The sequence below is a fragment of the Crocodylus porosus genome, unplaced genomic scaffold (genome assembly GCF_001723895.1).
Source record: "Crocodylus porosus isolate Cpor-Errol unplaced genomic scaffold, CroPor_comp1, whole genome shotgun sequence".
Lineage (NCBI taxonomy): Eukaryota > Metazoa > Chordata > Crocodylia > Crocodylidae > Crocodylus > Crocodylus porosus.
Window position 1 is genome coordinate 27,148,202 of NW_017728910.1, and position 15,181 is coordinate 27,163,382.

Sequence of the window (15,181 nt, forward strand, 5' to 3'; positions counted from 1 at the left end):
TGCTCCAGGGTTGTTGGTTGCAGCCGTGCTGGTCTACAGACAGAGGCAGGAGAGGTTCTTTGGATAGATGCGATATCTTTTATTAGTCCAACTAAATAGTTGGAAAAAAGTTCTTTGCAAACTTTTGAGCACAAACACCCTTCTCCCAATGCCTGAAGAAGGGTGTTTGTGCCTGAAAGTTTGCAAAGAACTTTTTTCCAACTATTTAGTTGGACTAATAAAAGATATCGCATGTACCCAATGAACCTCGTCTCTCTCTGCCCTAGACCCCTGCCAGCCTGTGAAGTGAGGGTAGGAGCATATTAAAACCTCCCTAGGAAACACAATCATGTTATCACTGAGCCATGAGATCATGCTGTGTAACCAGGAAAGCCCCCATACACTTGATTTCAAAAATCACCTGGCTGGGTACAAAAGGCTAGGCAATTAGCTGTAAAAGCCAGTGTCTGAGGCAAAGAGAGAGGGGGGAGGCAACTGCATCTCAAGCCTCCTCTGATCAAATCCAAAGTAGCAGGCGTGGTGAGGCCCTCAGAAACCAGAGCTCACATCTGGGTGCATCGGTGGCTCCAGTGCCACCCTTCAGCACACTTACATTTCAAAATAAGTGGAAATAAGAACATGCAATAGGAAACAATGGTGCCCAAACCCAGGCTGGCATCACCCTCCATTTCTCTGTGCACCATCTCCAGACAGACTCCAGCACTTCTCTCCGCGGCTCAGCCCTCTCCCTCGTGCGGCCTTACTGCTTACCACAGGGCAAGTGCAGGGGTGACTCTAGCACAGTCTCCGAGTACCTTCGACTGGAGCAGAAGGTCGATAACAAGGGACTCGGTGCAGCAGACACCTCTCTGACAGGAGCTGGTGTTTGGAGGTTCAACCTGGACAAACTCAGCCTTGAAATAAAGGGCTCTTAACAGAACGAGGACAACAAACCACCACAATGACTTCCCACGGTGCTCTGCTCCTGGCCAAGCCTGTATGTTTTCTCTACGTCCATGGTTTTCAACCTATGGTCCGGCAGCCCACAAGCTAAGTCTAAGGGGTCCACACAACATGACTATGATCACTCAAAAGTATGTGAATACCCACACGTACAATTCAAAGGGGGCTGCTCCTCCATTCGAAATTTGCAAAAGGGTCCGCACCTCCATTCAGAATTTTTTTAGGGGCCCACAAAAGTTGAAAACCACTGGCCTAGGCAATAAGCTGCAATCGGGGAAGGAAGGAATCCAAGGAAGTAACGTGCAGGATGTGGGGCTAGATGGTCATTTGAGTTGTCCCTCAGGTTTGACACCTGTGCCTGCCTTTATGCATGGGAGGGCTCCATGTTAATGCCTGCCTACTTTTAAGACCTTTGCTCTGAGACCTGAGAGCATCTCCCGCTGCAATGCACAGCTTGTAGGAGCACTACAGGAGTCGTGATTGGATAGCAGGGGCTGATCCAGGCTCTTCCCGGGGGGGATCTCTCCAAGCCAGAACCGAAGCGCATGGCAGAAGGATGGAAAGTCGAACATTGTCCCACCCCAGGCTGAACCGGACCCATTTGGGGCTGTTATTGACTCCACTGGGACCAACAACCTCAAGTCCTCAAGGGTCAAGCACAGCAGGGGTGACCATCCTGCAGCACGGGTGCCCCAAGCGGGGCAGGCAGCCTCTGCGTGGCACATGGCAAGCCGGGGAAGGGGCAGGCAGTACTGTGGCAAATAAGGCAGGGAGCAGAAAGCAGAGCAGCAGATCAGGTAGGGGAAGGAGATCAGAGTGGTATCTGGGGAGGATGCATATAAAATTGGGCGCCTGCCTGCCAAAAATAGTTGCCGCCCCTCACTGAAGTAGAGGACGCCGTTCTTCAGGGTTGCCAAGCCAGCGTCTTTCCTAAATACTCGCCACGTGCAGAAGACGGAGGTGTTACCAATACGGCTGTTTTCCTGTCCGGCCAAGCCACCTTTGCAGCGGTCGTTCAACATCAAAACCGAATCGACCCCCCCGGACAGAAACAGCGTCGCGGCCGGGCTGCTGGTCAGCAGACAGCAGTGCTCCAGAGCCAGAGCTGCTCTGCGCACGTTAAAAGGAAAGGCAAGCAAGCTCAGCGCTCGCTAATTATGCCGCACAAATCCTTGCGAAGCCACCAGAGGGTAGCAAAGCATCGGGAGAGCGCTCTCGGCCGCCTCCGCCTCACTCGCACGCTCCCCGGGGCCTCGGGAAAGCCGAACGCTGCTCTCCGTGCATCGGGATGACAGCTTGGCTCTTCTGCCAGGGACCAAGGGGGCTTTATACCCAGCGGCCTCTCAGGCCCATCTTTGGGGAGAGCGTTTTTGTATTTTACTGCCTTCTTTCCTTGAAAGGAAGATTTTACGGGACATTGTTGGTGCTCAGAGAACGGCCCGTAGGAACCAAGACCCGTTGCTTTTGGGAGCATCACCCTTGTGCACAAGGCCACCTCCTTGCTCCCTTTTGGGGTGCGGTGCCTGATAACACTGCCACAGGAGGGTGGAGCGGAGCAAAAGCCAGCCCTGTTTAAATGCACTGCCTGTCTAGGTGAGGATCTGGAGGACCGGCCTTTGTCACATGAAACTCAAGCCAGCATTGCCGACACTCCCCACCCTAAAATATACGTGGCAGCCCCGAGGCTCCAGTTCCTGCTGATTTTCAGGCTTGCATAGACAAAAATAAATAAATAATATGTTGCATTTAACCCTTCAAGTCAGTAGAAGGCGGGGTAGATTTAAACCTTGTAGACTAACCAAAGTGTGTGTGTGCACGCATGCGAATATATATATGTCCCTCCCCCAGGCTTTCTGTTCATATAAATCGAGGCATCAACCTCTGTGATGCTGGCACAGTTCAGCTCTGCAAGTGCAAGAACTATGCACTTCCAGGGATCGCCCCATCTCTGTCGCTCCCCTCTCCCAAGCTCCTCATCCTTTTGAACCATCACAGCAGCTTGGGCACCTCTGCTTATCCTGGGGCAGGGGCAGAAAAGGTGCCCAGTGCTCCTTGGTGCCCAGCAGTCACCAGCTCCCAGATCAGCCTTTTGGGGCAGTGACCATGTACAGGATCGGCATGACGGCTGAAGCCTGGCTGGCTACCAGGACCAGCAGGACACCAGGATGGTCACTCCGGCAGGCCAAGATCAGCCAGAGCAGAGGTCACAAACTGCTCTCCACCTGAATTATCCAAGGACTGTCTCCCCAAAGTCACCACTGGGTTTCCTGGCAGAGGCAGCCAAAGCTGCAACAGCAATTTCCAACAAAGGGCCGAAAGGAAATTAATCTATTAACCCAAAGACAGAGATGGGCACAGATGGCAAAAACAGTGGCCCAAACACCTTCATGAGCGTGTTTAAACCAGTTCTCTACACCCACGCCCATCTCTCTTTTGTGCTTGTAAAGAGTTTCATGGCAGCAACACCAAGTTTTAAAGACTCGCTCTCTAGAGCGAGGCAGGGATGGTCCGGCTGTCACCACTCGCACCAGAAATCCTAAGGATTCATTTCCCCCGACCGGGAAACATGAGTATAACGCGCTGACAGGGGAAACGTGGACACCAACCCAAACAGCCTGGATTTCAAACAGCAAACCAGGCTGCAGGAACCAGGAATACCCGGCAAATAATGAAACCCCATGTCCTTAAATAATGAAACCCCGTGTCTTTGCGACCTGACAGCAATTGCACGCTAGTCGCTACCAACAATTTACACCGCTGCATTCACAAAGTGGAAAGTCCCCTTTCCTTAGGCAAGTATGAAAACTCATGCTAGCCTCTATACCCGCGGCTCTTCCGTGTCTAACAGTTCATTTTAAAGCCATTAATAAAATACAGGCAAATCTTGCCTGTTCACCTGCAGAGATCCTGGTGCTGCTATTAAAATGGTGAACCAGCTGCCAGTGCTACGCTGCATCCAGTCCAGTGCACTTTGAGGACTGGTTTTAGCGCTTTGACCTCAACAGAAATGGGAAGTTGTCCATCCCACGTGCCTCTCACCTGGGACACAGGCCAGGCACACAAAACCCGGGTTGTCTGCCCAGTCCCCCAAAGCAGGGCTCTGTGTTGGGCCCCATCCTCCGAGATAGATGGAGAGACAATTAGGCAGGCCTGCAGAACAAAGCCTCCTGACAAACCAAGTGCTGACAAACCTAATTTCAAAAGCTGAGGGTGGGTGGGCTCTCTGTCTGCGTGACAAGGTTATGCTACAAATGGCAGGAAGATCAGACCGCAGTGCTCCCTCTGGAAAGGGGGACCGAGACCACCGGCAGCACTCCCGTCACACACATGCCTTGCTTTGGTGGGAAGTACAACCTGCCCCAAGGGTGACTATGCATGCAGCTCCCCAAAGCAAACGTCACAAGCAGCATGGAGGCAAAGGCAGATTGTGCCCATCTCTTGGGGCTGCTGATTAATCAGTATATTCTGGTGCATTGCGAGCCAGCCAGAAGCACTGGGGGAAGTCCCTGAGGCTGATGGCCTGTCTTTGGCCACAGAGGGGTTGCAGCAGCAGCCCACACTTGTCCAGCAGCCTGCGTCAGCCACGGGGGCTCATTCCAGGTCCAGATGCTCACAAGGGCCTCTCCAGCCCCAGCCCCGCGCCCATTAGTGTCCTGGGCTCTGCTTGCGAAGGTCTCATGGCAGGATCGACACACAACTCTGCAGACTGACAAGGCCAGGGAGGCCTGGCTAAGGCACTTGGGATGCTCCAGCAGACCTAAAGCAAGTGCCTTGGACTTGTGAGCACAGCCATTACAAGCTAGATCTGCTCCACGCTCAATGCACCAAAGTCCTCTTCGCCATCATTCAACACTCAGTGCTAGGGCCAGGTTTCACCCCACCTCCAGTCCATCACATCTGCGTTTCTCCTTCTCTCACCACGGGGTAAATCCTCACATCTTTGGGAACTTACACGCAGAGGGATGTAGCTACTAGGCATCTTAAAGTCAGTAGAAGGTGGGGTAGATTTACACCTTGTAAATTAACCATAGTGTGTGTGTGTGCATATGTGTACGTGTGTGCATGAGAATATATATATGCACATGTGTTTGTATATAGATATGTCCACATGCATGCCTGAATGCGTGTGAATATATATACACATGTGCATGAATATATGTAGACATACAGATGTGTGTATTCACACAAACATATATACAGGTGCATGCGTGTGTGAATATATTATATATATAATATACATACACACACACACACACACACACACACACACACATATTCACACACATACACATTTGTGTGTGTGTGCACATATGTGAACACACACACACACACACACACACACACACACACACACAGCACAAGCTTTCATGAGTTGAAGTCCACTTCAGATGCTGTGAAAGGATGTGCAGGCAACCAGGATGCAACAGCAGGTGCCAGGTGCAGACACTGCTGGGACAAGGACCCAAACAGTCAAATTCGTTCCCCTCCACGGAGTCCCACTTGTGCCGGTAATCCAGAGTGGAAAGCTCCGCGACACATTCGCAGCCCCTGGACCACCGTGCCTGCTGTCCGTGACGATGCTCCACTCCGTGCCAAGGCCTTGCTTCCTCCTCCCAGGAAACTCCTGGGTTGCTCCTTAGTGACCTTTCTGGCTGACCAAGGAATGACTTGAAAAGGCTCCAGCTTTGCTGCCCAACCTTTACGCACACGGTCACGAGCCTAACACCACGTCCAGCCAGAATCAAGACTGTTGAGCAGGTCCTCACCTCCCTGGGAAAAGTCATTCAGATGACAAAAGTACTGACCTTCCCTGGTCTGACATGTCTGCTGCTGCGATTCCTTGTTTGCAGACAATGGACGGGGCAGGGGATGGGGAGTCCAGACAGAGGCCCTGGATTCTGCTTCCAGATGCTCTGTCACTGACTTCCTGTGGGGCCTTGCCCACATCACTTAAGCCATTCAGGGTCAGAAGAGGATTTGCACTCCTTCTCCCCCAGATATATACCTGGAGTGAAAGTTACTTGGCTGGCCCACCAGCTTCCACTCAACCCCTCAAAACAGGACTTCAGCAGCTCTTTCAAGGTGCTCAGAGCTAGTGGAGGGAGAGGGAGGGAAGACCATCAAAGAAGGAAAACTGGACTCACAGTGTCTCAGAGATGAAAATGAAACATTGGGGCCTTTTACTTCTTTGCTCCTTTGAGTTCATGCGGGGGCCAACACAGCTGATCAACAGCCAGCAAATATAAAGGATTGGCAAAGGCAGGAAAAAACAGGAAAAATTGGTATGGAGAGGGTTGCCATTTTATTTAAATAAAATAAAAATAGATATGAGTAAATAACAATAAAAGGGGCCACAGCTAGCCCTATGATGCCCCATGATTAAAAACCGAAGAGACAAGAGTCATCATTTGAGGACCCCGGCAGACGTGAATCGCACACACACACTGTGGGCTTTGTTAGCACCCACACATGCACGAGTACAGTATATGGACTGCCAGCTTGTGCCAGACCCCAGCTCCATCTAGCCCAGTCTCCTGCCCCTCATGGGAGCGGAGAGTGGATTGCCAGGAGGGGTCATTGCCATGGTATCAGGATCTGAAAGCAATGCAAAAAACCCCCAGGATGTTGGGATGGGGACTTACAGTCTGCGCTGCAACATCCGATCCTCAACATCCCCTGGCTCCCCTTGGTGCCCACTTCATCTGCCCTTCACCCCTTTCTGCCCTTTGAGAGCCCAGTCCTGCAGCCACTCAGTGTGCAAGCACGTGCACGCAGCCCTTCCCTGCTCCCCAAGTTGTAGCAAGGGAAGTTGCGGTTGAATATTGTTGGCTTAGAAATAGTATTTAAAGGTTTGACTTTGGGGGATTGACTTATAGGTATAGATATATGCCCGTACTTTGACTTTGTACAGATGTATTTTGACTCTGATGACAGCCCTAGGATTTGGTAGATATATAGAATCACTTGATGGTTTGTAGTGCTTCTTTCCTGTTATCACTGTGTATCAATAAATTTGCCTATTATCGAATGGAAAGATCATGGCCAGTCTGAGCCAAACCTACAACTCAAGCCGTTCCTTCAGGATCATCTGCATGCAGTCCTCCCCAAAAGGTGCCAGAAACAAAACTTATAGGTGAGAAATAAGCACTTCTAAAATGTTAAGATCTCCCTTTTATCCACTGATGGAGCAAGGAAAGGAGCAAACAGCCGAATGGGGTTCCCCTCCACCGAAACAGCAACTTTTCATCAAAAAGTGAAAAGTTGTGTGAGATGTTTTGATCAAAACAAGGGTTTATTTTACAAAAGAACCCAAGGGAAGCAGTATTTCCCATTTTCCCACCAGTTCTAGTGCAAGTATTACAGACACCTGCTCTCCTTCATCCACTCATCCCTCCTGAGCCCTCTCCCAGACTCTGGGTCGACAAGCCAGCTCTTGAGCCCGGCGTGCCATCAGTGGCGGGGTCTCTATACTCTGAGCAATGCTTTTCTCATAGTAAGACATCTCTGATCCCTCAGCTGAACCTCCCACCACCTCCAGCTCCTTGGGAAGTTTAATGCTCCATGTTTTAGCCTGTAGCTACCGACTAGTGTCTGCAACGCCACCACGACCACCCTTACAGAACCCATCCCCCATTCTTCCCAAAAGGGACAGGATGCTTCCAGGGACACAAAGGGCTCCTTCCACCACTCTTTCATGCAAATAGTTCAGATACGACTGAGCCCTGTTTTGATCCTGAGCTAGGACAAGGGGGTGCATGGAGGCAGCTCTGGAAGCTGAAGGCCTGTGCTTACCCAGCAGAGGATGCAGAGTGCATCTCCACATGTGCCTTAAGCAATCTGCATTAAATCTAGTACACCTCCATTGTGCACTAGGATAAAAATGTACATTGGTCTATTTTTATGTGCATTTGCAAAAGAGCACTTTTTTTTGGTGATGTTTTAATGCACATTCAAATAGGCTAATGCATATTAAAGCGCATGTGTAGATGCACCTGCAGTTTCTCTAGTTGGCCTGTGGGAATGAACTCTGAGGGGAGCCTGCGGCACGGCCCTGTCAGATACCAACAAATCTGCAAATCCTGCTAAATACCCAGACATGGAAAGCAAAGGAAAGGGCTAAGCAGTGGGTGGAGTGGGGAAGATGGAAGAAAGCCCTTGCTGCTCTTGCCTCCATCATACCTGTCCTGTGAACAGAGAGCTTTGGTCACCTGCCTGACACCTGTCACCAGCACTATACTTCACTTCCCATCGATGCTGCTAGTACATGGGTGGACTTCCAGGAGGTAATCCCCCACAGCCATGTCATTAGGAAACCCCTCAAACAAAGGAAACTGTATTCATTAGAAACCCTGATCTAACAAGTTACTTAATCACATGCAAGTACTCTTTCAGTGGAGCAGCTCCCGTGCTTAAAATCAAGTGCGTGCTTATGTAGTTTGCCGGATGATACATAACTAGTTACCTAGACTCACTGAGGTGCATGGACTTGGCTGCAGATCTGGGAGAAGCCGGGCAGGGTTATTTTGTCCCAAGTGGCACAACTTGCCCCACACCAAATTGCATGTCTAGGCATGTGCGCTGAGGCAAAAGTCCCTGGCTCAAATTTGTGCTGCTCCCATTTGAGCTGCTGTAAGTGCACGTGCCTGCATGTGTGGATGCACCCAAGGCGCGGCAAACAGGAGCTGCTCGGCTTTGCTTCCAAGGACCTTCCCCACCTTCTTCCCCAACATTTGCTACGGAAACTGCAGCTTCTGCCTTAATCTTCCCAGACGCCGACCTCCACCTGTTACATTTGCCAGCAAGAACTTTCCTCCCCACCGCTACCCCCCACAAAGCAGATGTGGTCTCTATGAGACGCCTGCTAAGATGCCTCATTGTTCTCCTTTCAACCCCACCTTCACCGTGATGCCTCCAAGAGTTGACAACGGTTGGGCTGGCAGGACATGGAGACCATGCGTTTCCTTCAGCTCCCCCACCTGCCTCCCTCCCTCTGAGGCCTCTGGGCTTTACTTCTGCATGGTAGACTCCTTGGGGCACAGGTCTTCTTTGTCCCGAGTTTGTACAATGCCTGGTACACTGGGGTCTGGGCCCCAAACTGGCTGCTAGACAGCAAGGAAATGGTCCAGCTGGCAGACTGCAAGGAGTTAACACCCATCCCACTCCTTTCAGGGTCTCTCAAGATCCCACTCCCTCCTCCAGCTTCTGCTTCCTGCCCCTGCCCCTGGGGTTGGTGTGGCCCATGGGGAACTGGGGAGTCTGCTGCCAACACAGCACTGGGAGAAGGGTGCTCATATGGGGTGCAACCCCTGGCCACTCAGAGGTTGGACAGCCCTGCATAAAGATGGGCTTGCAAAAAAATGGGCCCCAAACAAAATGCATGGAGCTGAACTTTTAATTACAGCTTATCTGCAAGCATGGTTCAGCTGAACAGCTCTGAACAAAGCACTCAGAGACCTGACACCATGACTGCCCACATCCCTGCTCAATCTGTGTGCAATGCACGTCTTGCCAGACAAAGCTGTTTGGAAGTGGGTAAAAATAGAGCGCTCCCCCTTCCATCCTCAGCCTTTCCCTGAACTCCACCTGAAGACAAACACTGGCTCCTTCGGGAAGCTCCAGCTGCTCGGTTCCCTCCTTGCTGCATTTCACTTCTAACTCATCTCTGCATTTCCATGGTGGATTGGAAACAAACAGCAGAACCACTCCGGAAAGGCTCTTGCTAGGTCATTTCCAGCCAGCTGGAAGCAGCAATTTGCCCCAAAAGCCTCAAGTTTCCATCCATCCCCCCGCATCCCCCCACCAAGACAGTTTTGCAGGCTGAGCGCAGGTGGTTTGGATGCACTTCCAGGCTTCGGAGAGTCTGCGTGCAGCAAATCCAAACTCAAACCCTTTTCATGTAGACCCAGTACAGTTATGAGACGCATTAAAGCTGAATGGCTGATGACACAAAACAGAGGAGTTATGGATGAGGATGGCCTAGGACTGTCCTCTTCCATGGGACAGCAAGGGAAACAGAAGTGATGCGTAAATCAAGAATATCCCCATTTACCAGTACGATTTGCAACCATGCAGCTGAGGTTGTCAGAGCCTGGATAATAACCAACTGGAAAGGCAGGTTCCTGCAGCCTCTGTTCAATATGTGGGACCCTTGCTCCAAAGCTGTTAGTGAACAAGGTGAACAAGCTACAGGATGCTGCGCCAGCTGGAGATGGGCCAGGCATGGAGACTCGGGATGCTACTGCACCCAGTATTGTGGTTTGGATTCATCCATCCTACAGACCAGGCATGAAATCAAGGTGTTGATAGCATATCTGTAAGGCACCAGGACCCAAACAATACACGAGAAGTCATGACGTGCAGGGGAAAGCAGCAATGCAGCTAGCGTAGGTGAGCTGAGAGCACCAAGAAGGCCGCCTTTGCAACCCCAGACTGAGGGGCCGCCTTGTCTGCCTGCACCTCCTTGCCAGCCAAGGAAAGAAGTGCGGGCACGCTCCAAATTCATGCACAGCCAATTCGTGCCCATTGGTTTGAAAGGATCATCGGTCCCAAGCGATTCTGATGGACGTCCCTGGGTTTCTTGGGGATCACTCCTTCCTCAACAACTGCTGCTCTAGCACTTGGGCCTGAAAGTTCTGTACTAAGCATCTCTGAATTTGTCTGCTTTGGGTTTTGTTTTTTTAATGCATGTCAGACTGTGAAATGGGCAGGACAATCTGCCGCTTCTTAAAAGAGAAGAGTCATCAAACAGTCTCATCAGCAGGATGATGCAACCCAAAGCAGGAGAAATCAGCTGGTCATGCTCCCTGGAATTGGGTAATAAAGTTGATCAGAAAAAAAATAAGCATTAGCAAAAACACTTACTTTACAAAAAGAAAAGTTTTAATTCTTATTTTGACCACGGGGAATTGTTGCTTTACAACAAACAAAACCGACCAGCCAATGCAACGCTCCCTGCTGCGGTCAGTCATCACAAAAACAAAAAACCTAGTTACCTTTCTGACGCACAGTTTTTTTTATGGAGAGCCTCAAAAGTGCCAGTGGGGAGGCGAGAAAATGTTTCTGATTTCTTTTTTGGGGTAAAATAAAAGAGTTTTCAACCTGACTTGATACTTCACCCAAAAATGCTTTTCTGCCAAGTCACTAAATCATGAAGAATGGTCAGCACAACCACCAATCAATCCCCAGTCATTGCTAACTCCATAGTCAATCACCCAAGATTTCACTGGCCATGCCGTTATTGGGCACTTCAACTGTTTTTGAACTGGGCAGCATCCCCCATGCCTCGACTCTACTCAATGGGGCCTCTGCAATGACAAGTGCCCTGTGGACAAGTTCAAACCATGCCCCACATTGTTGACTCATGTCCATTTACTGAGACCAGGTGGCCTTCCAGCTCATCACGCTGGTGATGACATCGCCTTAAGATGAGACCTGAAGCAATAATCAGCACAAACCACTGCCTCCGCACGTTCAGCACAGCTCCCTGTGCTGCTACTTACCAAAGGATCCAATCAATCAATAAATTAATAAATATAAACATAAACAAACCGACCCACCCCTTGGATTTCAGGTACCACATGGCCACCTCATCTCAGAAATTACCTTCCCACCTCTACTCGTGACGGACCCTCAGAGCTCTTTCTCCATTAAGGGCCCTACTTGCTATCTCCCCCCTCCCTGAGTATCAGGCAGATTATTTCTCCGCTGCATAAAGGGGGAAGAAAAACAAGTGCCCTTCTAATGGGGCGGTAGCTGCAAGCACCTGCTTGGTTATTCTTCTTTTTGGGCTAAGAGGCTTGTGTATGTTTAACAAAGATTGGGAACAGCCTCAAGAAGAAAATGCAGCGTTCGATTTGCTAATCTATCAATTTTTTTAGCACGCAGCTATTCTAGCTCCTGCAGCAAAGTCCCTCGGTGAGTGTTAATCTACTGGTAGGGCTCAGCGCGTTCAGGAGATGCTGGAAGCAGGGAGATCACGGAGTAAAAAAGAGGTCTTCCAGGTTGTCCTTATAGCTTGCTGGAACCGATTGCCTTTCCGCCCAGTTACGTCCCAGTGCTTCCCAGACCCTCCTGCCCCCTGCCCCCTTTTCCAGCAGGCTCGTAGCCAATCCATTCATTGGGAAACACAACAGTGCAGATCTTTGCACACCGAGGCTTTAAAGAAACAGCGATGCAGACCCCGTTTTAGAGCTAGACACCGCAGCGGGAGGGCGGCTACGGGTACGGCAGGGGAGTGCTTCAGCCTCTTCCTCCGCAGCTGTTCAAGACCCTCTCAGAACAGTATTCACCATGGCAATAATCATCCTCCATGGTAACACCTTTAGATAACTGGAGCCCATCCAAGCCTGAGAGAGAAGTACCAACCTGGCGATGCCGACAGCATCAGTGAATCGATGGGAAGTCACCGCCGTGGGCTTGTAAGGTAGCCACTTGACTAACTTTTCAGCGGCAGATAAGATGCAGAGCAGACAGGAGGCACCGAGCTGGAGGAGAAGACTGGGGAAGTGACAGTATTTCAAGCGTACGCGATGCGGATCCAAGAGTCCCCTGGGCAGGGAAAGAGGGAGCCAATAGTGGAAGGTACCGTGAAAAGGGCCCGCAGGGAACTGACTTAGCACAAAACCCTGCGGGAGACCTCCGGCTCACTGAATCCAGGCCTCTGGTGTCACAGGCAATAGCACCATAAAATCCCATTTACAGATATAGAAAGCTCCTTCTTAAACCTGCTCAGCTCTTTCGCCACAGCTATGCCCACTGCAACACCACTCCAGAACCGGGCTGCTCCGATGGGTAGAAACCGCCCAAATTCCAGCTGCAACGTATTCACGTATAAGAACAAGATCTCTCATGCACCAACCACACGCAAGAATCGATGCCTGTAAATTATTTACAAAGGGGGATGCGTTTTGCAACAGGAACGGGTAGTACATTGCATCGCAGCATGGGTTTTGCATGCACTTTCAGCTACGGAAGGAGAGGGGGAGCAAGGAGATGGATGGTAACGACTGCCAGTCGCTCCCAAGAGCTATTTGGTGGTCTCTACGAACTCAGTGGCCTCAAGTCAGTCCCTTGTACAGAAACATCCACCAGAGTCACTAGCGCAATCAGCACTGACTTATCCCCCCGCCAGCAAGCTGAGCAGAGAGGCACTGGGACAAGGAGCACGGGACGCAACAGGGAATGCAGGAGCTAACCGCTGTCCTCTCTGGGCCTGTGCAATAGCAAGAGGATGTCAGGCTCTGTGCCGTAAATCCAGATTCTTCCCCAGTTTCTCAGGGTGGGGTTGTCTGGGGGCTCCTAGATCTCTGAGATTAATTAATTAAGCATTAAAGTGCAACATTTGGGTTCCAGATTTCAGGGGTAGTTGGAGCTGGGTTTCAGTCCGGACATTTCTCTAGCCAGTTCATTCTTAGTAGGGAACTAATTAAAGCCCTCACCTTATATGCCCTCAAAGAAACGCATCAAATCGGATCTAGTCCCTTACAACTGGGACACATTTGCCTGTGCCTGCAATAGCCCCCTCCCCGCCCTCATTTCCATCAGGTGAAGGCGATCCCATGAGCCATTACGGCAGGAGGGCAACATGCCCGGATGCAAGAAGTAGCGCGTGTCCAGGGGGCAAGGGAGAGGGAAGAGTCTTCCAGTGGGTTCGCTGGGCTCAAAATGAAGGCGGGTTTGCTTTGCCCAAGGGCGGTGGGAGCTTAAGCACCGTGCTGTGCAGGCGGGCACTTCAGTCTCACTCCCAGCTCCCACCGAAGGCGGCTCCCGTTCAGTCCAGCTGGACACCGGGGCTGGGCTGTCAGAGGTTACTGGAGGGATGCACCAGCCCTCGGGTGCCGCTGGCTGCTGTGCATTAACCGCACTAGTGCAGTGGGCTTTGGGGGACCGCTGGTTTCCCTCTGTGCTACCCCAGACTTTTGCTCACTAGACTGGCATGGCCTCCGTGCACACCCAGCCCCCTCCTCCAAGTCCACGGAGGAACTTTGCAAGTTAAAAAACACTTGCAAACGCTCTGCAAGCCCCCAGCCTCCGGTCTTCGTCCAACTCCCTACACAAGCAGTTGTCTTCCGAGTGGCTGCCGCAAGCTAAATTAACTGAGCTGCAGATTACACGGATGAGTACACAAGGCTGGTCTTCTATCAGTAGATTGCAGCGTTTTGAGTCGCACTCTCCCAGCGCCCGGCGAATTCAGATACCGCACTGCCCTGCCGCGGTCCAGGCTCGTGACGGGAAGGACTCGGAGGCTCTGTTCAGATAAGAACCCAGTAGCCAGAGGCTGCGTGGCGTGATTAGACCCTCCAAAGTTTACGGCCCGGGGTTAAAAGACTCAGAAACAGGCAAACACATCTTGCGAGATGTCAGGTCCTGCAAAACGCTCACGGTCGAACACCGCGGGCCCAGCGGCCGCCACCTGCACTGAGCCGTATCCCAGAAACAGGGTGCTCACCAGTGAGGTCTCTGCCTAACCTCCCTTGAACTGGGATTTGGGGGAAGGCACATGTACACACACAATTATGCCTGCAATATTAGAGGTACCAGAAGCATCAAGGCCCCATTGCCCCCAGCAGCAGAGACTCAGGGGCTAGCAATGGGGCAGGGCTGAGCCCAGCAGGAGCAAATCTGCTCTTCCAGGAAGGGCAGCAAACTCCAGGTGCAGCTCCCTGGGGTACGAACGCGGCAGGAAGGATGCACGGCTCACCCGTCCGGGTGAGGAGACTGCCCAGAAGGGGTTTTCCTGGCTTCACCCACTTTTCCACTTGGTAATAAAAACCCAGCCCAGAGCTTGTAGGAAATGCAAACCCAGAGGGTCAAAGGGAGGCCTAGCAATCATTTCACCATCTTACAAAGCTCAAGGGAGCTAGGGCAAAGGATCAAGGAGATAAGACCTCAGCTGAAAGTGGGGCTCTTTTTTTTTTTCCCCTGTGAAAAAGCAAGGCAGATAAATAACTGCTGCAACTATTTACTGCTCCCTGGCTGGGAGCCTGGTGAAGTCCAGTGCCCGGGTCGAATGAGTTCATTAATTGTACTGGTATTTATGCTTCCTTCCCCTCGTGCAATTTTGCAAAAATAAAAGTCTAAAGAGGCAAACTGAGCTGACAGCCACACAGCGAGATGGAGGAGCAGGAGGAGGAAATCAAGGCCGAAATTTGCCAGCACAGCACCGGGAGCTGATTGCAGGCTGGGCAGGAGGAGGGAACAGCAGGAATTGCAAGGATGGGAACAGGCAGAAGAAAAGACA

At 51.2% G+C, this 15,181-nt stretch overlaps 1 protein-coding gene across 1 annotated transcript in view; it reads right to left on the reverse strand.

Annotated features, from left to right (window-relative positions):
- FGF12 (fibroblast growth factor 12) overlaps positions 1 to 12,340 on the reverse strand; it is a 212,880-nt gene extending 200,540 nt beyond the window's left edge. The window contains exon 1 of the mRNA XM_019532922.1: positions 12,307 to 12,340. Coding sequence (XP_019388467.1) covers positions 12,307 to 12,325 — 19 coding nt within the window. The 5' untranslated portion in view covers positions 12,326 to 12,340. The remainder of the gene's footprint in view (positions 1 to 12,306) is intronic.
- Positions 12,341 to 15,181: the final 2,841 nt, after the last annotated feature.